The sequence below is a fragment of the Leptonotus elevatus genome, chromosome 10 (assembly GCF_054856555.1).
Source record: "Leptonotus elevatus isolate MCC_2025b chromosome 10, RoL_Lele_1.0, whole genome shotgun sequence".
Taxonomy (NCBI): Eukaryota; Metazoa; Chordata; class Actinopteri; order Syngnathiformes; family Syngnathidae; genus Leptonotus; species Leptonotus elevatus.
Window position 1 is genome coordinate 20,376,966 of NC_141248.1, and position 25,436 is coordinate 20,402,401.

A 25,436-nucleotide genomic window follows, 5' to 3' on the forward strand; every position below is an offset into this window, starting at 1 on the left:
AATAATAGTCATACAATCAGAAGAACCATGTACAGTGTTCTCGTAATTTACCCTGAACATTTTTAACTATCTTGAAGATAAACAACTTTCCTCTCGAAAATTATTCGTTTTTGCTGAAAAGGTAGAATTCCTCATCATTTTCTCACTTTAATCGCCCCAAAAAATTGACTTTGTCGTAAAAAGTCTTTCAAATGCACAATGTAGTTTGTTTCTTGTAGTTTTGCGACTTAATTTTTCTCTCAAAAATTTATAACTTCATTCTTGAATTGTTTAGCTCAAAACCACAACTATTTGCCTTGAAAATGTAGCATTAAAAAAATATCTCATATAAAATATATGAATTGATGAATACACATTTTCCCTACAAAACATGACTTTACTCTCATAATGATTTAAATCTCGAAAACATACAATTTTATTCTTGTAATATTCTGGCTTTTCAGGATTATTAATTTTTTTTTATCTTGAAGTTATATGACTTTTCCTGAAAATCATAACCTATCTGCTGAAATTGTGGGATTTATAATATTGTGACTTTAATCTTGAAAATCTTTCTTTTTTCTCTCACCATATCAATACATAAACAAAAATTTATATGCAACTTTTTATCTTGAAAATATATCAAACCTTTCTCAAAATTATACTTCATTCTTAACATTTGGATTTTAATCTTACAAAAAAAAAAGCTATGTATTGTATAAAATACAAACAATTCTTTACGGTCATTCTTGAAACTATCCAACTATTTTTGGTGTGAAGCCAAACCACAGTTTTTGCAAAGGAATGGTGTCCGAGGTGTTGGTCCGCGGGATGCTGTACCTGTCCCTGAGCGTGGTGGGCGTCCCCGGCAACCTGGTGGTGATCATGGCCTTCCTGTCGGTGCTCTACCAAGACAAGCGTCTGCTTACAGCCGACGCCATCGTGCTTCACCTGGCGTGCGTCAACCTGATGGTGGTGGTGGCGCGCTGCCTGCCGGAAACTCTGGCGTCTTTCCGTCTCGCCACCGTCTTCAGCGACGCCGGCTGCAAGGCCGTCATCTTTGTATATCGCACGTCGCGTGCTCTCTCCATCTGGCTGACGTTCCTCCTGAGCGCCTATCAGTCTCTGAGCGTCGCCCTGCCCGGGTCATTCTGGGCCTCCATCCGTACCTGGCTAGCTCGCCATTATGGCCTGGTGTTCTTCATCCTCTGGCTGCTCAACACGTGCATGAGCTCGGCCGCCATTCTCTTCTCCTTCGAGGCGAGGAACACGTCCGCCCCGGCCAGCCACGGCATCAACGTGCAGTTCTGCTTGGTCAACTTCCCTTCCAAGCTCTCCAAGGAGGCCAATGGGGCGGCCCAGGTGGGCAGAGACGTGGTGCCCATGGCCCTCATGACCCTCGCCAGTCTCATTATCCTGTTTTTCCTCTACAAGCACAGCCAGCAGGCCAAGGCCCGACGTGGCGGGTCGGAGCGGAGGGCGGCCAAAGCCGTGGTGGCCCTGGTGACGTTGTACGTGGTTCTCTATGGGGTGGACAACGGGCTGTGGGTGTACACGCTCACTGTGAGGAAGACAATGGGAAGCTCGCTGATGTCGGACCTGCGCATATTCTTCTCATCGCTCTACGCCGCACTGAGCCCGCTTGTCATCATCGCGTCCAACAGGAAGGTGAACGGCAGGCTCGGGTGCGGCGTCACAGTTAAAGTAGTCAAGGAGCAAGCTACAACCCTCTCCACCGTTTGAGGACCGCAACACAGTTTGTTCTCTAGAAGGATAGGACTTGTTTTTGAAGAGTAAACATGTACATTTATTGTTATTTTTTTTTCCCCATCTTGATTTTTTTTCTCTTGAAAATACACGTTTTGTTGGGAAAATAATATATATATATATAAAAAAACATTTAACTTTATTTTTGTAATATTATGATTTTGGTCCCACAAAATGACTTCCCCCCCCCCCCCCCAAAATTATATAAATCTCCTATATATATATATATATTTTTTTTTTTTTGAAAATGCAACCACTTTTTCTTAAAAGCATGACTTCTTTCCTGTAATTTTCAGCTTTAATCTTAAAAATGGACACTTTCCCCAAGATTACTTTTTTTCTAAATCACTTTATTTTAATTTTTAATAATATGACTTTTAATCATTTTATGGTTTATTTTTGGTTAGGAAACTTGCCTCTTCATGTAATATTCCATCCTTTTGATACTGAAAGTGTAAACTAAGAAAGTAACTTTATTGTTCACAAATCACTCTTCTCATAATATTACAACTTTAATCTTGTGCTATACGGACTTTTTGCTCAAGACTTTATAGCATTTTGTATTTTTTGTCTTGCCTTTAAAAAAAAAAGTCATCAAATTTTTTTTTATCATAAAATTCAAAATAAATTTGAAATAAAACATTTTTAAGTAACATTTTTTAGTTTTCTTGGAAAATGTTAACTTTTATTATCAAAAAGATAAACTATTTTAAATCTATCTTAAATATAGGTGTGAGAGGTTTTTTTTTTTTTTTTGGGTCTATAATGTGATTGGCTAGGATCCATTCCGGGTATACCCTGCTTCTACACCAAAGTCAGCTGGGATAGGCCCAAGTGCTTTAGAAAATGGATGGTTGGGAAGTTGTGGGTCTAGCAGAAGTAAAAGTGCATTCTGGTTTATGATCAGCAGGAGGCGACAACCATCAGGGCACAATGCTTAATTCATGCAATGTACTATACTGAACTAAGCTCTTACTTAACAAGTGACATTAAACTAAATGATGGTCAAATTTGGAATAAAGCTAAAATGTTTAATCTCCAACCAACATAAGGTTAACGTTGTTGTTGTTGTTTTTTTTTTTTAAATAGGCCTACATATTTTATTGGTGTCACTTTTATTCCCTAAATCTCTTACACTTTTCCAATTGATGTTGTTTGTTTGTTATCATGCCAATACTGTACATCCGTATGTTTGTATTCAGACTTGTGAAAATGTTGCAATACTGACACCCAATACCCTCGACAAGGATGTCATAATTGATCATTCTGCCTTCCCTGGCCATGCGGTTTGCAGTTTTGACAGATAGCACAACACTAATTCAAAGAGTCAACATGATTTATTTATTCAAACTGTTAATTGTTAAGCTGATGTTGACAGAAATTGGGGGCTAAAGGATTGATTAAACTCTAGTCAGAAGCTGCAAATGTATCATTTAAGATTAAAACGTGGTAGAAAGAAAGAGATTTAAAAAAAAAAAAGAAGTCAATAATTGTTTGTTTTTCATGTGTTGAGGGACATCTATAGATGTGGGAATTGAACTTCATAAAAGGGTGTGGAGGATTTAATAGAGGAGATTGTGTTGTCATCACTTTTGGCTGAAGGACAGCAAAAACATTTTACGGAGTGCCCCGGACATGTCGTGACATGCATCTGATCTGACATTTTTATTTTTTAAAAACTTTTTTCGTGCTTACTCAGTGAATAAAGATACATTTATGATGCAATTGAAGCATGTGCCGAAGGTGAGTATTTTGAAGGTGCGGCGCCCTGGCTGAGGACTTGTGCTTGTGCAGAACGGTTCACATACAGTATACATCACATATCATGACGCCAAGGTCACATGAAATAAAAAAATAAAAATAAAATAAACCATCGTATTGAAAATAGAATCTGCAGAAGACAAGTTCCATGTGTCTTACTCTTCAAACCACTGAAATCTGATTGGCATAGATCGACAGACTCCGGTGGAATGAAGGATAGAATACACGGATGGTTTCACGGAGCGCAGAATCCCGGAATTCAAAGAAAAAGAAAGAAAAAATAACAAGCAATCCACTTGAACAAGACCAGACTCCACAAATGGGACTCTTCCAAACCTGATCAGAAAAATGCAAAAACTAAACAATGATGGTCTTTTTTTTTTCTTCTTTTTTTTTTTAACTTACCTGTCGGTAACATATATCAAAATGAACAACAGTAACAAGGAAAGTAACATATTACTGAGATTGAAAAAAAAAAAAAAAAAAGCAGCAACATGGTGGTGACTTAGAGGACGTCTCAAGGCTGCAGTAAATCCCAGCGGCCGTCTGTTTACCTGCGCCAGGTACGAGCTTTTTTGTCCCCCATTCCCACCAATGATGTGGCAGCAAAGAGAGCAAACCCCACCCCCGGCCCACACCCCCGACCCACACCCCCTCGTTCCTGCCGATAGTCCACACCCAAAATTTTACTCTGGAACAAATCTCATATGTAATTTGACATTCCAATCCTCAGAAGACCCGTATTATGAAATTAGTTTTAAGGGCAAACTTTTTGAAAATAAAATAGTAAAATTCAGATGTAATGATTGGAGGCCTATGACAGCAAATCATAATATTATGAGAAACAGAGAGTTTTACGAGATATTATCCGTGGATCGTCTGAGAGCTTGTGTACACACTTTTCTGCATCTTTACGTGACTATTTTCTTAAAGGTCGCCGACTAATATAGTTTCAACGGAAATAAACTTTCATGAGCATGTTGACTTTTAAATGAAACTCGGTGGCTGATTTGCAGTAAGGAATGTTTTTCAAGCTACTTCCTCGTGCGCTTTGACTGTTGACACGGTCGTCGTGTTGCGACTCGCCTGGAATGCACTCCAAAGAAATCCAAATCCAAGAAAACAGCAACTGGGTGGACATTTTTATATCCTCATGTACAATTTATCCAGCAAAAAAATGCCGTCTTGTATACGGCTTGAACCGTATCACAAACGCTTCTCAAATTCCGTCTGGCTGCAAAAACTGATGAAAAGAAGTGGGCCAAAAGTTCAACATTTGTCTTAACTACGGGATCTTGGAAGAGTGACACACGAGGGACCTCACTGAAGGGATGGGCGTGGCCTTGTTAATGCTAATTTAAAGGCTAATGCTAATTTGACCAGAATCAAGTTGTAATTTTCACAAGATAACACTATTCAGCTGAGACTATAAATTCACTCTCCTGAAGTTGAATGATTCTCAAAAATGATTTTTTCTAGTCATTTTTTTAACCAACATTTATTTACCTTGCTATATTACTTATATTGAACTACTGTTATTCATGTAAAATTACTACTTAATCTCATACTATCACAACATTTTGTTTTGTAAAATTAACTTTAACCTTAATAAAACTACAACGTAATTTTTTTTCACCTTATAAAATTACAACCTTTATTCCCACATATATATATATAAATATATATATATTTAAATCTCGGCATATTAAAACTATTTTCTTGCGAAATTATTACTTTTATCCTCATATAAATACAGCTCTATTCTCTTACATTTCAACTTATTTCCTCACATTTTTTCTTTCGTCTTCTTATTTTTTGGACCCTTTCTCATAAAACTACAACTTTTTCTTGTAAAATGTAATTTTACTCATGAAAATATGAAATATATAAATAAATATATTTTCTCTTAAAATTGTTGTTCTTGTATATTTACAATGTAATAACCTTTGTTAGTGTTACTTGTATCCATATAAGTTTAAACTTTTTCAGCATAAAATTGCAGCTAAATTCTACCAAAATGTTTCCACACTTTTTCCTCAAAATTATTTTCGTGTAACTTTTGTTTTAAAAACACAACTTTACTTTCATAATATTCCATCTTTGTTCTTGTAAGTAAGTAAGTAAGTAAATTTTATTTATATAGCACCTTTTACTGACAAAAAGGTCACAAAGTGCTTGATCACAGTAAAAACAATCAAATACAAAATACATAAAGTAAAACAAAATAAAGGTAAAAAATGAAAAAAATAATTACTTTTATTGTTTATAAAATGAAAACTTTTCCACTTTCAGCTTGTTTCTTGTAATATCACATCTTTCCACACACAAATTTCTCGCGTAAAATTTGCAACCCATTTAGTAGCAGAACTCTATCTACCTTTTACCTTTTGATGCTTACAAGACAAAAACAAGCAAGCATCATGTACCGGCAGAGCAAAGGGATCGGGAGCGGCCGGCCTTGCTGAGGCCCCGGGGCCCCAGCTGGCTCACAGTAGCGAGGGTGGGGGAGGACACGTTCAGGTTGCAAACTGCATGAACGGGCACGAGAATCTGGTCCGGCAAGCGACTTGCACTGAGATGGGAGCGTCGTGGCCGGGCCAACTTAAAAATGACTCAAGAGTAGTTCAAGAGAGAAAATTGTACGTGGCAAATACACAACAGGGAAGGGTTCGTGTGTTCACACATTCATTCCAAAATGTCCCCCAAGTGCCATTTCCTGCCCGACTTCTGACTAAACGGCAACCGTAAATATTAAACCTGAGGTCAACACTGTGTTGAAGTAACTTAAAGAATCCGAGTATCGTTAGTTTTTTCTTGTTTGAAAAACAAAACAATGAAAAAAGTGAGATGCTGTACTGCAGTCATACTTGCTTTTCATTAGGACAGCGACTTTACACTTAAAACTCACCACAATGTACAAACAACAGTAGCAATAATAAAATATTGACATTTACAGCCCAGTCAACTTCAATATTGCAAATGCTCAAACACATATTTGGAGCTACATGCTTTTCATTGGACAGTGACCTTGCTATTCACTATATTGTCCTTTTCGCATTGTAAAAGTGCGCAATCACCGTCCAAAGTGATTTTATGTCTCTTAAAGTTTTCCTGTAAAAGACAACAAAACAGAAAAAAAAAGATTTTTTTTCGGGGAAATGTCTGTACAAGCTTTCCAAGTAAGACGCTGGGGTTTTGATCTATTGTTTTATTTTTTTAGATGCATTTTTGCATTCTGATGTGTAATTGTTCAACAACACATCATGCAAGAAATAACTAAATACAGCAGCAAGCGGTGGAATTTTCCACAAGTTACTTCCCTCCGAGCCGAAGAGTGGAATGCAGACAAGACGCAGCAAGTCGGACGAGGGCGGCATGCGGGTCGGAAGACTGGAAGAGTATACGTTGAAATGCACATCGTGACCGGCCCCGCCCCTTCATTACCCGCCGGGGGCCACGACGAGTGTGCAGGTCAGTGCGCCTGCTGACTTGTGTGTGCGTATGTAGCACTTTCAGGTGAGCTTTATTGCGCTAAGCATGTTTGGCCACTTGAGTTTGTGTCCAAAAGTAAAAGTAAAAAAAAAAAAGAAAAAAAAAAAAAGCTTCTAACACATCTACTGGAGCCCTTTTACGAGCGAGCGTTCCATTCAAAGGGCCGCTGATTGCCTCACAGCTACACGCCTTGTAAAAGTTATACAATGCGGGCATGTGCTAACATGCTAACATATTTCATCTTTTGCTGCAAGTAGAGCCAAGTGAACCAAAAGTTGGATTTACGCTGCAGATCCAAACGCCCGATTTATTGCCCGACATCACCTGCATTGGCTGCAGCAGCTGAAATTTGAATGTAAACAAACAACTGCACTTTTCTAGCAACGGTTATTTAGTCCATTGGCAAGTCATGTCGCATATTTAATATATACATAGCACATACACTGCTAAAAACAATTAAGGGAACACTGTTCCTTTAATTTTGTTGAGCAGTATAGTATTGGTCAATTTGAATGGTAAATGGACTGCATGAGCGCTTTATCTACACCATATGATTCCCAGAATGCTTCACGAAGCCTCACATTCACCCAAACACGTACACACTATGAGCAATGGGTCACTTCTGCTATGCTAATTTGGCACGTTAATAAGGAAGTGTTATGAACGATCACTGTGTGAAAGAAGATCCCAGAAATTAAAAGATTAGCAGCCCCCCCCCCCAGCTTTAAACTAATTGAAGACACGAAACGACTCATTCGAAGCGGAGTGTAAAAAGTCAAAACTAATGATGTGTCTTGTTCTGACAAAAGACACAAGGAGATGAGGAAGGCGAGACCGCCACCTGTTGACGATAAGTGGCGTTACAACAAAAGAGCACCTTGGCACAGTGTTGTATGTACTTGGGTCTTAAGTCTGGACTGTAAACTGATTATTATAATTTTTCTTTTTTAAAATACATCAAAAATGTGAAGGTCATGTGTGACATTACGCGAGACTTAAGCAAATCACGCGAGACCAGCTGAGCAAAAACGGAAGGATTCATTCCATAAAAAAAAAGAAGATAAACAGTAGAGTATATATTATGATGAAATATGTAATCATCATCAGAATATAAACACTGAATATTATTTTTTTTTTACATGCTAATGTAAATAACTGGTTAAATTAGCCAGTGATGGATTTACACGTGCCATTAACTCATTCAAAGCCATTGACGGCTATAAACGTAAAAAAATCATTTGAACTATTTGTATAAGTTAAAAAATGTTTCCCCACTTTTGATAAACAACAGTATAAATATATAGAAAAAAAATATTGTACATTTAGAACAGATATAACATTTGTGATTAATCGTGAGTTAACTATTGAAGTCATGCAATTAATTACAATTAAAAATGAGAATCGCCTGAAGCGATTTAAAAAAGAAAAGATTATTAAAAATTAGGGGCGTCAGGCGATTACATTTTTTAATCGTAATTAATCGCATGACTTCACCAGTTAACTCACGATTAATCGGAAATTTTATATCTGTTCTAAATGAACAATCTTTTTTTTTTTAGGTTTTCATACTCTTGTTAACAGAAGTGGATTTTTTTTTTTAACTAATAGAAATAGTTCAAAATGAATTTTTGATGTCTATAGCCATCAATGGCAGTGCATGAGTTAATTTGCAGTCCAGATGCTGGGACTAAGTGAGTCTCCAATTACACAATTACAACTTTCTAGATGTATCTTTTTTTGGGGGGGTAGTGAAAAAAATAAAACTATGTTATTTGATTGACCAAATAAGGTCAGAGACCCCTGGGAAGACTTTAAATGGTAAGTCAACTCAAAAAATGTCTTCACAATAATATGTCCTATGCAGCCCCACTAGTCGAAACATGGCATTTATGTTAATGGAATATTAGTTAAGCAGCAAAATCCATCCTTTTTTTTTTATCCATCTCAGGAGGCAGCCATTTTGTTCTTTGCTGTCGACTGCAAAAGACATCACAGTTGCTCAGGGATCAGGTAAGGACCAATTGCGGCTCAGCTTACGAACGTCACATGACCAAATTTAGAAAACAGGTGAGCCGTGATTGGTCTTTACCTTAGCCCTGAGGCACTGTGATGTCATCTTCAGTTGACAGGAAGTGGCAAAATGGCCGCCCCCTGAGATGGCCAAAAACAAGTGGATTTTGCTACTTAAATCATATTCCACTAACATAATAATAATAATCAGAATACCGTGTCTAGTGGGGCTGCATAGAAGATATTATTGTAAAAAAATTTTTGGGGGTTTGCTCCCATTTTTTTAAATTGTGAAAACATGCAACAGATAACTCCTTTAGGAGAGGTGATATTACTTCAATACTTTAAAGTTAATTAACGTTTTATAATGGTGAGAATCCCACTCGGGAATGCGTTCATTCACGTTCCCACGGGGAAAATTGAGAGGTCAACCATGCAGCTTCCCCGTAAACGGGCAGCTGCATTATAACATCCATCAGCCATCAACATTAACACTCACATCTGGTCCATTCGGTGGGGGGGGGGGGGAACGAGATCCTCTCACCTCCCAACTACCCCCACCCCCACCATCGGTCCATGTATGCTCATTAACATTGGAGGATGGCGTACAACGTGACCTTAGCGCCAAACGCGGAATGGAGGCGATCCACTTGACCTTGGCCGCCATCCAAATGTCCACGGAGGGTCGCTTCTCGGGAGGTTGTGGGATGGAGAGGTTGAAGGTCAACCTCTACCGCATGGCCATGTGCGGGGTTTCAAGATCCACAGGCATTTTCTGTGGTTGTCCCTACTCGATGACCTCAGAGGACAAATGCATCTGAGAGAATCTGTTTTGGTCTGCAGAGATTAGAGATGGATTTGAACTATTTCAATTAGTTTAACATTTTTCAAGAGTATGAAAACCTAGATTTTTTTTATTGCACATTTAGAACAGATATAAAATGTGTGATTAATCGTGAGTTAACTATTGAAGTCATACGATTAATTATGATAAAAAAATTATTAATTGCCTGATTCCGCTAATTTTTAATAATCCTCTCGTCAGGCGATTACAATTTTTAATTGTAATTAAACGCATGACTTCTCTAGTTAACTCACGATTAATCACAAATTTTATATCTGTTCTAAATGTACAATAATTTTTTTCTAGGTTTTCATATTCTTGATAAAAAAAGTTAAACATTTTTTTTAACTAATAGAAATAGTTCAAATGAATTTTTGACGTTTATAGCCGTCAATGGCAGTGAATGAGTTAATGTGAAAATCTGGACCGAGAGAGTAGGTGGTAAAAGGAAAAGCAAAAAAAAAGAAAGAAAAAAAAAAGAGTCCATTAATGGAAGATGGAGTCTAATCGGCCAGTGGGTGTGATGACGGCTCGAGATCACTGATCGAGTACTTCCACGCTGGACTTTGAAGGGGGATGGAAGCAGAGGGGGGCAAACTTCTGCAGCTGCTGCTTGAGTTGAGAAGTTCTCAATTAACCTTTGCTTTTGCTTTAAAGGGATATTTGACTCATTGAGCCATTTTCAGCAGTTTCAACATTTTGTCCAGAATGAATTTGATAACCATCATTTTTCATGTACAATTCATACCTTTAAAATCACATTTGACCACTTACTGTCGACTGAAGATGACCTCACCTGTGCTGAGGAAGTAGGTAACGACCAATCGTGGCTCACCTGTTTTCTGGGTCTGGTCAGCAAATTGAACCATGATCGGTCGCTACCTACTTCCTCAGCATAGGTGATGTCATCTTTAGTCGACAGTAAGTGGAAAAAAATATTTTTTAAGGTATTAATTGTACATGGAAAATAATGAAGTTATCAAATTCATTCTGGACAAAATACTGCTGAAAATGTCGCATCTGTTTAAAGGAACACCAAAATAGCATCACTTCAAGCGGACTTGAGGATTCTGAGGTATCGGGTTCAGGGATGTTATTTTGTGTTTTGAGTTGGTCTCAAAGGTCGGCATGGAAAATGCATCATGTTATAAGTTGTATTAAACAGCACACATATGACTTACACGTATGTGACTCACATTTCCGGAGAGGTCATTATTAGGGCCCGATTAATTTGCATTTTTTTTATACCAATGCCAATTCCGATATTTGACAGAAAAATTTTCAATAACCAATTATTTGGCTAATTATTTTATAAAGACTATATAATGAATAAAATAACTTTATTTGCACAATTATATGAATCACAAGCAGAACATTTGACCCTTTTGCAATATATTGTCCTTCAGTATTTACAACAGAGAGGAATTTTCCAGGACAAAAATGGAGACAGACCGATCTAATTGGCTCGGCGATTAATTGGATGGGCCCTATTCGTTACGCGTTGCTGTGTTTTGGTCATTTGCAAAATGCCAGACAATGTCAGAGCAGTAAGAACACGTTTGACGATTTTCCCCCCACTCTCACATTTAACAAAACTGATGTTAGCAATCGGTTACATCATTAAAAATGAGGACTTAGTGAATAAACTGGATGAAGGAGATTCACATGAATTCAGCTGTGTTTTGAAGTGACCTATGTGCATCGGCGAGAGAAAGAATTCCTACAGATGCAACGTATAAAAACGTGTGTGTGTTCACAAGAAGCGGACAGAATGGGCCAAGGGAGCCAAACGCATCGCAGAGCAGCTCCAAAGTGACACCTGGCCAATGTGAGCATGTGTTCTCCGGAGGCCTTCAATGCGTCACAGAGCACGTGCGTTATGAATTCTCCCGAAAAGCACGCCGTCGTCTCAGCAAATGGGCTCATTTGCGGCGTTGACAGCAGCTGGGGGGGGGGGGTGTTGCGGAGTAATGGTTTCAGCCACCAGCGTGATGGGAACAGCCTGGCAGCAAGAAGGCTTACAGTAGGTCAGCCATCTCCAGGAAATTCTGACAAATTAAAAGCAAAGTGGAAACCTTTGACATTTATCACAAGGGGAGTCTGCAAAGGTCATTGCCTGCTTTCTTCTTCCCGCCTCATCCCCTCTGGGCGTGTTATTGCCGCAGCATGGGGGTCTCGGGGGGGGGGGGGAGTGGAGAGCCATGATGTCCGACATTGACAACATAGGTCAGATGTAGTGGAAGCAGCGTATGTCTTCTTTCCTTGCCTTTATTTGCACGGATGGATTTTTCTACCTACCTACCCAACCCGCGTTCCTTTCACAAACAAGCCAATCACAGAACAAGTGCATCAAAGTCTCAACTTCTGTTTATTCGCCTTCCATTATCCATCACATCGGTTTCATCAGGGTGCCTCTTTAAAAATAAGCCGCATTGCCGTAAAGAACTCCGTGGGCACGTGTTGACGTGCCAAAACTCGCAATGACGCCTAATGCCGCCATAATGCATCATTCCGCGTCATAAACACTCCAACCTGCATCGCCCGCTAGACCGCGACAGCCTCATTGGAATCTTAAAACAATTCCCATCAGTCATGACTCGGCACGTATTCATGGCATGGTTCACGATTTCCTGATGTCGACACATCAATTTACAGCGTGGCCTGTCGCTTCGCTGTCAGAACGTTAACACGTCTAATAAATCTTTTCGCATGCCGGCTGTGCTTTACATGCTTTTTGGATTAAAGTCACATTCCATTGAGGCAATTTTGCGATTTTTTTCCCCAGAGTCCCCCCGTCATGCTTTTCAAAGATGACACATGACATTTAAAACAGGCCCCAGGTATCCTTAATAACATGTTGACATCACTTGATTTGTCATCTTCCTGAAATGACACCATTTGTAGCATGGATTTCAATTCCATGATGACATCTGCAATTTGGTGACAAAAAGTGGACGAGATTTTAGACTCGATAAAACCACGTCTAACTAGTGGCGTAGTAGGTATAAGGCGATTTTGGTGGATTTGATCAAGACACAGACAGAGAGATTCGGCACTCCATAGATGTGTGTGAGGGACGTCATCGTATTTCATTCATAAATATGACAACAGTGTAGGACGAGCCCTCTGAATCATTGCGGAAATCAATTCATTCAACAAATTGTTATCATTATCATCTTATTTTAAAGTGTGCTATTAGTTGTGCTATTTTAAGCTTTCCACAGTTGGCAATGAGCATGAAAAAGAATACAAATGTCATATATTACATTGTGTGTATGTCCCCAGAGGCAAATCCTTATTTTACTTTTGAACACAAGCTTCATACACATTTGATGTTTACCCAGATGGAATCAATTCATTTGTCGAAGAAGAATCCCCGCCGACCTGCTCATCAGGTGCCTGATTTATCAGGGCGTCCTGGTGGCGGCAACCGGGTCACTGTGACACAAACAAGGCGCGGGGTGGCGGTAGGTAATTATTTTTTCAGGCGGGAGGAAAACACGGACGTGGCGTCGGGTGTATGCTTCCTTATTTAGGCGGACGCGCTGCATGGTACTCATTAGATTGCTTTGGAAACCCGTTTTCTGATTGCAATGGCGAGTGCCGCTGTCCATGGTGCTGAATGTGTTTGCTTTGCATGATTGCCGATCGCTGTGAACGTGAACTAGAAGCACCTTCACGCAATACGTTTGGAAGTAAATAAACACAAAAGTAAATGCAGCGTGCATAATCTTCAATCTAAAATATTTTGCATTTGGACCAACAATATTCAGGATTCTTTTTTTTTTTTCGAAAGGGTCCAACGATCAGATAAGACTTGAGATGGGTAAGGATTCAAAATGATTCCTGACCGCAGTAATGTGCAGCAGGAAATGATTTAATTTTACTTAATTGGTCTTTGTTCATCTATCTATGCCAATGACAGTTTGAACTCTCAAATTCACTCCCAGCCATTTTCACTGAAGCAACCCACTTCGCTCCCGGTTGTTTTACTGGATTTTGAGTGATTTTGCAAGGCCCACAGAATATTGTGTTCTATTGCTACAAAAATTTGGAACCTACCAAAAGAAAGATTAGAGTCTCTTCTTTCATCAGGAAACAAAGTATTTTTGTATATGTTTCTGTTTTGCAGCAATTAGCATAAGAATGTAGCTATGTTTCATCATTATTCACAAAAGCGCTTGTTGCAACATGACCCTGGTTGATCTCTTAAACTCTGCTGCCACCTGCTGGCCTTTTTTTTTTTTTTTTGAATAACTACCATTGCTTCAAGTGACCTCTTCAGGTCAGAGGCTGCATTAAAGCCTCTTGTATGCTTTAGCATAAAAAAAACATTAAAATGTATAAATGTTTTTGGGACCATGGCAATATTTAAAATATAATGTTTTTATATGTTTTGGTGAGCAAATGAGTTTAAAAAAAAATCCATAAAAAACCTGGAATAATAGCTTCTAACAGTTCCAGATTTCACACTTAATACACATTTAATAAATAAATTCTCCAGTGGGAAAAGGTGTGATAAAGGGAAAGGGTCCTTGAACAGAGCCCTGAGGCACACCTGTGGTGACCAGGGATAGACAGGAAGGGAATGAAGTTGAATGAGCCATAAAACTATAAATAAAAAATATTTGTTTTATAGCAAAGGTGTCACAACTTTATCTTCTTGGTATATGCCATTAAAAAATAGATGGCGAGCTGCAAATAGCCCCGCCCAAGTTGGAATTTGGACATGCCTGAGTATAAAAAAAAAAGCCGTCAAATGTATTTCAACACAAAACAAAACAAAATACAGCAAGACCGCGTCAAATGTGATACAGTGGTTGATTACTGTAGGCATTAAATCGGAATTGGCCACTCGTGCCTGAAGTGCAAAAAGACACTTCAAATGATCTGTATTTCAGGAAGTGATGCCGGCACTCCCACAGCTTCCGAAATCCCCTCCAAGACCATCGATGGATGCTAAAGCACGCCGCCGCCCAGGGCCGGGCCGGGCCTCCCTGTTATTTGCGCCACACATCCAACTCTGGCGTGTCAGTGGCAGGACAATGCGATGATGAAGCTGCCAGCGAGAGGCGCCCTGCTGAGATTTAATCAGCGGCGCGAGTTGTAGCGAGCCATTGCTAGCTCGCCGCCACGCTCATCACAAGCCGTTTTCGCAAAGCTAATTTACCCCACGCGGCTTTTGGCGCCCAACTGCAAATGAAAGTAAAATATTTGCCAATTGTGCTTCTCATCCGCTACACTTCCTCTTTCAATGTTTCGCATAGAGAACAACAGGCCGTACCTGAGACTTGAACGCAGAACCTCAGGACTGCGAAGCACACATGCTAACCTCTTGCACGCCATGCTATGTTAAACTATCAAAGGACTCAATTCCAGCGCCCACTGCATTTATTTGCAGCCCGAGTCAAGGATTTGTCTTTGTCTTTTCCTGCTGAATATTCACACACTTTCTCCCTCTGACAAGAAAATGCCAATTTACGCAAGGCGCGCAAAACTTCTTTCATCCAATAAGCCAAATGCAAATGAGCGCCAGCAAAGAAGGTCAAACAAATTCAGGAGCTTCTGTAAGAAAGGGTGAGAATGAGCTGTGGCTTGTAGTGTGTTCCGACGTGACTTGAAATAGAAAATTGACTTTTTATAATTGCTCCATGTCAAACTTTTCATTTCCTGTATATGTCTCTTAATATAAAAAGAGACATATTAGGCAAAAAGTAACCATTTTGGGCTTATTACAATACAAGAAATGAGCTCCCAAAATCAGACCAGGGTGCTTCTCATGCCAAGGCTGCAGCTTAAATGTGAATCTCATGAAGATGAAGATATATAGAAAATGGCCGAGGCTCCCTAACCAAGCTACGACTGATATCAGTAGTACTCAACTCTAGCAGTCACCAACACCGATGCCAAGTACTGATACCACTAGTACTTTTGATACATGAAAAAAAACTAATAATTTTAAAAAACGATATATCCAAATATAGCATTTTCCCTTCAAATTGCATGAAATTAATAGCAATTTTCAATTTTTCTCATAGCTAAATTTCTAGTTCCTAATCCTAAAGCGGCCACAAGAGGGCGACCAATAGTGGTATCAGTCATCGTCACGAGTACCTTAAAATAAGCCTGATCGTGATAACTGGTATTGGTACTGACCCATCCCTATTTTTTTTTAATATGAATTAATGATAGTCATTTCTGAGAAGACTGATCATGTAAATGATTTATCACAATAATTATGGAACATAAATCTCCATTTTCAAATGATCACTTCTCCAACTTTCCTTGGAATTAACAATGTCCCGAAGCTACTACCATGCCAACCTTGTCCCCGGTAGTCGAAAGTCTTGCGTCAGGATTGGAGTGGTGATTTATTTGCATAAAAAAAAAAGAGAACACTGCAAAAAATGCACAATTTATCTCCTTTGACAGAAAATGCAATTGAAGGCTCCAGAACCAAGTTCAGCTGTTAGCAGTGGGCCAACCACACCAGCAGGTGTTACTAACAGAAAACTTACATACCGATGATTGACAGATCAATCATTTACTCGTCCAAGACTTTCCAATTATCCTTTAAGCACATGCACATTTGAAGGCGCTTATTTGTGAAAATGTTAATGTGGATGACACAAAAGACGCAAGTCCAAGCGTCAGGAACAAGCTACCGAGAAGATAATTGTTTTTTTCCCCCTCCTCCTTCTTCTTTTGATGAACATCTCATTACAATGCGGCGGCGATGGATGCGGGACGGATGAAACCAGGTGTTTATAAGCGATTGTGGAGACAAAAGGCGGGTTTTGGAGGACCCTCTCCACGGCATTCCTTGCACGCTTTGGAGTGAAAGGTTTTAATGGCCTTCCTGTGTTATTCTCCGGTGTGTTATGACGGCTTGATTGGGCCTGAAGTCTGCTTTCATTCGCACCTTGTTATGGTAATCCCCCCCCCCCCCCCCCCCCCTGAAGCAGATTGCATCTCTTTGGCTGCTCCACTCGGATGCCGTCCGCGGGAAGAGCATCGTAATGATAATCAAGCCGTAAGAACAATAGCGCGCCGCGTACACAGACGCTCCAAGTGACCGCGGCGGTTACCTGAGCAACAAGGAGACCGATGGAAGCCGCTAAGTCCCCCCCCCCCCCACTCCCCCCACACCCCCCCGGGGTGCCGTCTGCGCCTCGCTTTGCCCTCGGCTCATTTCGCGGCTGCCCATTAGTTGGCAGAGCCGCTCCGCTTGGGCAGGCCATTCAAAGTGCTTTACGCAGCACATAAAGAAGCGAGTAAACAATATAAAGTCGAAGAATGATCGTCTCGCCGTGCTCGGGAGCTCGATGCAATTTACATCCGACGTCCCTCCAGAGCAATTTCGTTGGTCATGTAAGAACCTGCATTTCATTTACTGAATGGCATCCAGGTCAACTTTCACTCGCTGTCTATCGTGCAATAATGTCACTGAAGCTGGACTTTTCACCTACATTATTATTAGTAGAGGTGGGGGACTCAAGTCACATGACTTGGACTTGAGTAGATTTAAGTGGCTAATTTTAAGACTTGCCAATTAGGCCTGCTTGGTAAAAACTTGATTTTGACTTGGCTCTATTTTTAAAGCCAGCAAAAGTCTAATTGTGCACATAGGTAGAGTTGTTTTTTTTCCTTTTTGTAATTTTGTATACAGGTAATGTAGAGACGAGGGCTAGGTTTAAAAATAAATAAATCAAATAATCGATATAAAATCTTTCAGATGTCAATGTTGCAAATGTTGTGACCGATGTAACCTGTTGTAACAATGTGCCTGAAAGGGAAAATGAATCAAAAAATTAATAAAAACATTTTTCGAGCCTGATATTGATTCCTAAAACCATGAATCGATTATTCTAATATCTCTTTTTCCCATATATTTATAAAAAATATAATTTTAAAAGTCAAGTTTTTTTTTGTATTTTACTGTTAACATGAATTTAAAACTATTTTCTTACATTTATGAAAGACCTGATTTATTGTACGTTAAAACAACTTTATATTTACAATTATTGAATTTGAATTATGAAAATATTTTAATATCATCCTTGCTGATGCCAATGTTTGTGTAACACTTAAATTATTATAACACAAAATTATTTAACCAGTTACTTCCTCAGCAAAAATTAATTAATTTTTATCATGTCCGCGATATTTAAGAAGACTTGATGTTCCATAATTAATCAATATCGGATTGAAGTCAATCAGATGGAATTGAAAAAAAAAAATCCAAATCGAATCAAACTGAACTCTTGTGAGTTGAAATTCGAGTAACAGCCCAGCCTAGTAGAAACAGTTATTTGAGCCGTTGTGGGAGTAAACACAGCTGACTAGTTTCCTGGAAAATGTCGTGATTCAAAATCATTGTACATACATATGCTAATGCACATGCTATATACATGTTTATAATGTCCAAAAGTGGCCATTAACCGGCACCAAAATTCACAAGTATTAGCCGCTCCATGGCTCACTTATAAGAGAATGAGGAAATGAGTAGCTTACATGTGTTCACATATATGATGACTTGTTTCCTTCACAATTCCCACGTTTAGTTCACAAGTGACCTTAAATAACGATTCGCCAGATTGCAGAGCCGTTTAAACTAATTCGCCAACCAGTGTGGTGCATTTAATCTGACACTCGGTTATGCTGGCCGTGCACGGCCTGCTGCCTCGGCCCGGGCCGTGAAGAATGGCGTTATTATTATTATTGAGTGCGTCTAATAAGAGCAGCGCTCATCCATCCTACTTGGCTTACTAGCTCCTCCATCACGACCTCTTCTGCAGTGCCGAGGACGGCTTCTGCACAGGACCAACTATGGAGGGCGTCGTCGATCACCCTTCGGGCCAAGTCGGACAGTTCGGTTTGCGCGGTAGAGGAGACATATTATGGAAACATTTATTTTTTTAACCCATTCACTGCCATTGACGGCTATAGACGTCAAAAATTCATTTGAACTATTTTTATTAGTTTTTTTTTTCCATTTTTGTTAACGAGTATGAAAACCTAGAAAAAATGAATTGTACATTTAGAACAGATGTAACATTTTTGATTAATTTTGAGTTAACTAGTGAAGTCATGTGATTAATTCGCCTGATGCCCCTAATAAAAAAAAGAAAAGATAATTAAAAATTAGTGGCGTCAGAAAATAATTTTTTTTAATTGTAATGAATCGATTAATCACAAATTTTATATCTGTGTTAAATGTACAATAAAAAAAATCTAGGTTTTCATACTCTTGTTAACAAAAGTGGAAAAAAAAGTCAAACTAATAGAAATAGTGCAAATAAATTTTTGACGTCCATGGCCGTCAATGGCAGTGAATGAGTTAATTGCTTGCACACAATTAGGTGGGTCTCTGGAAACTAAATAAGCAAGTACATCACAATTGAACTCATTTACATAACTGCGCCCACATTGATTCTCCCCATATGTGGCATAACCAACGAGGTGAAGATCCAGAGTCCCTTTCAAGTGACTACATTGTCTGACCCCTGACATCCCTGCTATCGTGCCAAAGTCAAAAAGGTAAGCAGAGTTGCATTGAGCGTTGTTGGACACACAAATTAGCATTTGCCTCTGATTAGCAGGAAACACATACACAGTGTTGTCTGTATAAAAAAACAGGGTGCCTAGCCTAGCCTTGTCCTTGAGGTACCCCAAATGTAATCAAACCAATACTATAGCCCATAGCAGCTGTTTTCTCTGGTTGCGTTTACGCTCTTGACAGACCACCGCACCATCATGAACATGTCATCGTGTGCTTTTGACCTTTTTCACATACAACACTGTGCCCTGTGATGACATCATCACCCGAGCTGCGGCCAACACGTCGCCGCCGCCATCTGCTTGGCCCTCGGGGAGTCCGTCGGCCGCCCGCAGCTGCCCGTCTGACATCCTCGACTCACGTCAGCGCCGGTAATAAGCGGCCGACAGCTGCCTGATGGAACCCGTGAGTCGCTAAAGGCTCCACCCGCAAATATTCATCCATTCCTTTTCGATAGCACCCGTCCTCATTTGGCCAGTGGGTACGCCGGAGCCTTTCAACGGATTTGGGGCGAGAGAAGTGGGGTACACCCAGGATTGGTCGCCAGTTATTCACAGGGCACACTCCCATTCACACAAATGGGACAATTTATTGGCTCCAATTTACCTTATATGCATGTTTTTTTTTTTTAAGTGGGAGGAAGTTAGAGAACATGTAAATCGCCAGAGCTGGGATTTGAACCCAAAACCTCAGAACTGTGCGGCAGCTCTACTAACCACTCACATGCTTCTCAAAAGCACATTCAATTATCCATCAATCATCGCGTGCTTTAAATGATGCATTACCAAACACATTTCATTATAGATGATGTTGCAAGGTACTGCAGTTAACATTCCGGTCACATCATTACAGTAGGTGACTCGAGTGTGCAGTTACACAATTCGGCCTACAGATGGCAGTGTTTCAAAGCAATCTCAATTCTGAGGATGCAGCAACGCTTGTGGTGAATGATTAAATATTAAAACCTTGCATGAAATATACGGAAAATAATCAAATACTGCCAAGGTAAAAAAAAAAAAAAATAAGAGACTAAAAATAAGCATTATGATCTTATACATGTACAAGGAGGAATTTTGTGATGCACTAGTGAATGAAGTGTCCAAAAAATGTCGTTTGTGCAAATCGAGCCTGCGCACTGACAAAAGCTAATCGCGCCAAATCAAACCTTGCCATTTATCACACATGCATACAAAAATAGACGCGTCCGGCCGTAAAAATGCATTGCGACGCCTCGAGGATGACGCCACGGGAGGCGTGCACGCTACGTGAGGCGCACACGAACTGAAGCGTGCGTGCGACCGCGCGCGCAGGGAGAGAGAGCGCGAGGGGAGAGAGAGAGAGAGAGAGAGAGAGAGAGAGAGAGAGAGAGAGAGAGAGAGAGAGAGAGAGAGAGAGAGAGAGAGAGAGAGAGAGAGAGAGAGAGAGAGGGAGGGGGGGATTAAATGTTGGCTACGGGGGAGGCTGATCAATGCCACAGCTAGGCGCGAGGGTCACTGGATGGAAGAGAGGATGCACGTCGTTGCGCGCGTCACTTTGCCGGGCTGCCACGCGTAAAAGCCACGAAGCGTCTCCAACGCGTGCACACACGCACGCACGCACGCTGACCTGACCGGACGTCCTCATGCGTGAGCCTCGTCATCTTTCAAGGTGAGTGCTCGCTTGTATTGAGTTAAAAAAATAAAATAATGTAGGAAGTTTGTTGTGGATATGAGTGGTAGTGGGCTGGTTGGTTTGGTGCTTCAGGATTGTGACCCCCCCCCCCCACCCTCCTTTAAATGTGCATTGATTAATCACCACTGTGCATGTGGGATAGACACACTGGGAGCACTGGGACGGAGAGCAAAAGCTGCACACACACACAATAAAGTGGCAGTGTACAGTGCCAAGCTCCACAATGATGACCGGTGCACATCCGTGTCATGTCGTGTCCATTTGGACGGGATTTGCACCCCCTTGAAACTCTCCCCCTCCTCCTGCATGCACGTGCTGTCTCTCCCGGGTCGGCCTTATCTGGACTGGCCAGTTGGAGCCGCTTCTATTTTTCTTGCTCTTCTCCTTCTTCCCAGACCCCTCCAGAGGGTCTCGAGCCTCTGCTGGAGGGGAGGCGAGCGTATTGGAGCCAAGTCGTCGGCCTCGGCCGCAAAAGGCGGCAGCCTGGACTTTTATCAGTCGCCGGCTAATTTTAGAATTGAAATGAGTGGAAAAGTGAATGGGAGCTGAAGTTGGATTTTGGGATGAGCGCTGTTCATCTGAGGGGGTTTTAGGCTGGATTCGCGATGCCGGTCCCAGTGCACATAGGATTGAACGCCTATAGGAGGTTTGGTTGAGTCGATTTCCTTGTACATTTCAAGTGACACATAATCAATACGACTGTGGGGGAACACATGAAACAATCTGCGCAAGCAAGCACAGATCATGTCTGATTTGGATCCACATTTGGGCCTGATTCGGATGACGAGATCTGTAATTTTGCATCAGAAAGCCACAATTTGAAAAGAGTGACGTAATTATAACCAGATGAAAGTGGCCACTTTTACAAGAAATATTAATATACAAGAATTATGTTAATATACAATAACTTCTTTTTCAAGGAAAAAGTCACAACTTTGACATACGGGCGATGATACGACCAATTTGGGGAGGTCGTGATTGGTCGATTATTTTCAAATAAAACCGACCGTTTCTACCAATCGCACCTCCTTTGGCGGGGGTCTGAAAAATTCAGCCACTGTCCTTTTCTGTTGCGAGATGACTAATAGGTTTTTCATTTTTATTTGCACTACTTCATGTGCAGTTAAAAATCGGGATCGATCAGCCAGAAAATTGTGATCTTCTATCCCCATTTTGAAAAAAACTGATTCTCATCTGACGATATTCGATTTCATGCAAGTTTTTTCTCTTTCTGCTATGACGTATATCAGTTGTTGTAGTTGAGCAAATCCAGCCCTAACACAGCTAAGTCACGACAGCCAAGAATACGTGATGATTTCTCATCCGGTTACACCACATTAGTACTAAATTGAAGTGGAAATCACCCATCAGTTTGCAAAGAATGCTTTCAAAAGACAGTAACTGGCCTTGCATATAAATGCGCAGTACATCCAATAAAGACTAACGCACACGCAGTCCAACGAAGCATAAAAAACAGCTTCTGTTGGATTACTTATTGATCTCTCTTTGTGGAGCGTTTTTTTTCTTTCTTTTTTTTTTTTTTTCAGTTATTCCTTCTCCTACGGTATATTTGAGTCGTTCCACATTACTTTGTCCTGTTTACCCTGGAGGTGACGCTCGACGACTTGCGTTGGGGTCTTTCAGGACATCTGTCTGCGCCATCGCCGGTGAAAGACACAAAACCAATATTTGAAGCATCGGATTAGCGGCATTGATGCAGGAGTCATTCAAATACAAGGAGGTGTGGGGTGGGGGTAGGAGGTCGGGGAAGGAGGGGGGGGGGGATGTGGGTCAGCAGCACAGGCCTGCATTAGTGCATCAGGCGAATTAGTGTATGTAACACAATTACATGGTATGTGAGTGCACAACGGCGGCTACGACTACTATACTCATACCCGGAGACCCCCGCCTGTTGCCCCCCCCCCCCCGCCTCCAGAGCATCCACACCTCCCCCAAACTGTGAGTCCGTTGCTCACCGAGAGGCTGATTAAACACGACCGTTAGGAAGCTCCAGCCAGGAGGAGGAGGAAGAGTGTTGGCGTATTAGCGTAACATTAGCTACGCCTGCCTAATTTCATAGAACGCAATACAGGAGATTGACCTGTTCACAAAAGTGGGGAGGGGAGGGGAGGGGGGGTTATGTTAGTGGGATGATTTTTTTTTTTTTAAACAGACAGGACTGTACCATTTTTCATTCTGGGGCGGGGGAACAAAATGGTTGTCAAACTGACACTTGAGTTGGTCCAAATTTTGGAGAGACCATCCCATGGAAAGGATGTTTAGAATAGGCTCGGCGGGACCTTCCATAGGGCTCAACTAAACACATTTTGAACATCTCAACTGATTTTTTAAATGTGAGAGACCCCAAACATGAGAAAGAAACAACGCTGTGTTTTTTTCTGCTCTTACAGTGTGCGGTGTATTTAAGATGATTACGCAGCACAATGTCTGTCGTGGTACCAAAACTGGCCTGCTGGAGGCAGCAGGGAGCCACAAGCCATCCAAACACTACAGGAAAATACAAAGAAGAAAGAAGAAAATTTTCAAATATTATAAAAAAAAATGTTTTACTCAAAAAATGATTAAGAAAAGTCGTTTATTAATAAAAACAATAATAATATAATAATTATTATTTTACAAACCCAATAAATATATGTTTATAATATACCTTCAAAATACGTTTTCCACAAAGTATTGGCAGAAAGGGGAAAAAAAAAAAAGGGAAAATCTGTGAAAAATCCAAAATATGAAAAAAAAAGTGTGCATGCACATATTTGATCCACATTTAAAATGCCATTTTTGTCAACACATCTGGTTAAGAAGTGTATGGTCCTCCCTAGCAACACTGATAAAAAATTGTTGCCCCCTCCAGCATTAAAGTTGCCCGACCTGGACTAGTCCAAGGTTGATTAATTTATTACACTCTGAATACTGAACCATTGTGTGTTTGACATTTTTGATTGCTCGCCCCGACTGTATTCTAAGCAGATCAGTGAAGAAGAACAACCCACAGCACAAGATAACCGCTCACAATAATCTTGACATCTGATTATCAGGCCTGAGATGACTTAGATCAGAAGAAGGGATTCTCAAATTTGGCCCAATTATTGGTAAGCATATCACATCCACATTTCGTTTAGTAATGCCAAATCAAATTTCACAAAGATGTGATAATCGGTAGAAAATCGATTCTACAAATATTCAACAGCCGTAGCCCTAAAATGAATACACCTCTGACTGTCAATAAAAAAAAAAATACTATTGTAAAAGCAACATTTTAATCACATAAGTGACAAGTGGATGTTGATTTCCGGCCTGGAGGGAGGTCACGCTCGCAGGTGAAGAAAGGAGGGGAAAAAAGAATGAGAGGAAGGAGAGGAAAACTAGCGGCTTCACCTGCCAGATGGTCGCTCTGAATGCTCAGCATGCAGCCAGCAGTTCACTCTGGCGAAATGTCGTCGCCAAACACAGAATCCAGATTGTCGCATATTGTTCAGACAAACAGTGCCGGAACTTTAGCCGGAAAGCAAGCAACAAATGATCATCTATACAAAAAACAACAACAACAACAACAACAACGCACAATAACCTGGCTAATTCCTGGAGTGTCTCCTGTGGGCACACTTCAGAAATCCTTTTTTATGCTTAAAAAAATAAAATAAAATTCACAACTCGCCGAGAGTTCATCCCTCGGCGAACGTTTCAACTTCACACGATGTGATGAACAAAAGCGAACAGCAGATGCTCAACGTTCAAACCCAAGTCTTTAATTAAAAAGTGATATTTTTGGATATTAAAGATATTGATGGTGGGGAACTTTTCAGAGCTTTTCATTGAACTGTATAGAAATTAACTCAAGCAATCTGTCCTTAAGACGACTTATTTAAATCGAGTGGCACAGAAGCGCCATTGGATGATTACATCATAACAATAATAATCATGACAAAACCATCTTGCGCTTCCCGCTGTCCCGTGGCCATTGAGACCTGACACCTGCTGACTGACATACTGCGGCCATTTTTAATCAGCCCGTTGAGCCGCTCTCGTGAGAATTTGGCTTTATTTCCCTGAAAAGTCATTTTAATAATTGAACTGAACATGAACATAATCAAGCAGACTCGGTTCACCATCTTGTAATTATGACAAAAAAAATGTTCATCTTGGCCACGCACTTATAAAATAATTAAGACATTTTATGCAGGGCACCGACCCCATATACTGCTGGGCCAATGGCAAACATGGATTTCGTTACCGTGACGACCACGAGGTGGAGATATGGGATTTGAGCAAGGTGAAGGTCCCAAAATGTAGGAAAAAAGTGAATGCCCGTAAAGCAAATGAAAGCATTTTCAT

General features: G+C 40.5%; 3 protein-coding genes across 6 annotated transcripts in view; 2 read left to right on the forward strand and 1 right to left on the reverse strand.

Moving 5' to 3' along the window:
• Positions 1-25,436, reverse strand: part of LOC147167551 (olfactory receptor class A-like protein 1) — a 152,911-nt gene that overhangs the window by 6,658 nt on the left and 120,817 nt on the right. The window contains exon 1 of one of the 4 annotated variants that reach the window (XM_086087962.1): positions 820-1,014. The exons of the other annotated variants lie outside the window; for them this stretch is intronic. The gene's annotated coding sequence lies outside the window, so the exon portion shown is untranslated. Of the gene's footprint in view, positions 1-819; positions 1,015-25,436 lie in introns of those variants that run through there. 4 annotated transcript variants of the gene reach the window in all.
• On the forward strand, positions 778-1,722 carry ora2 (olfactory receptor class A related 2). The gene has a single exon (XM_086087963.1). The coding sequence runs from the start codon at positions 784-786 to the stop codon at positions 1,720-1,722; it is 939 nt and encodes a 312-aa protein (XP_085944089.1). The 5' UTR covers positions 778-783.
• LOC147167553 (plexin-A2-like) overlaps positions 20,881-25,436 on the forward strand; it is a 99,229-nt gene continuing 94,673 nt past the window's right edge. Inside the window, exon 1 of the mRNA XM_086087956.1 lies at positions 20,881-21,059. The gene's annotated coding sequence lies outside the window, so the exon portion shown is untranslated. The remainder of the gene's footprint in view (positions 21,060-25,436) is intronic.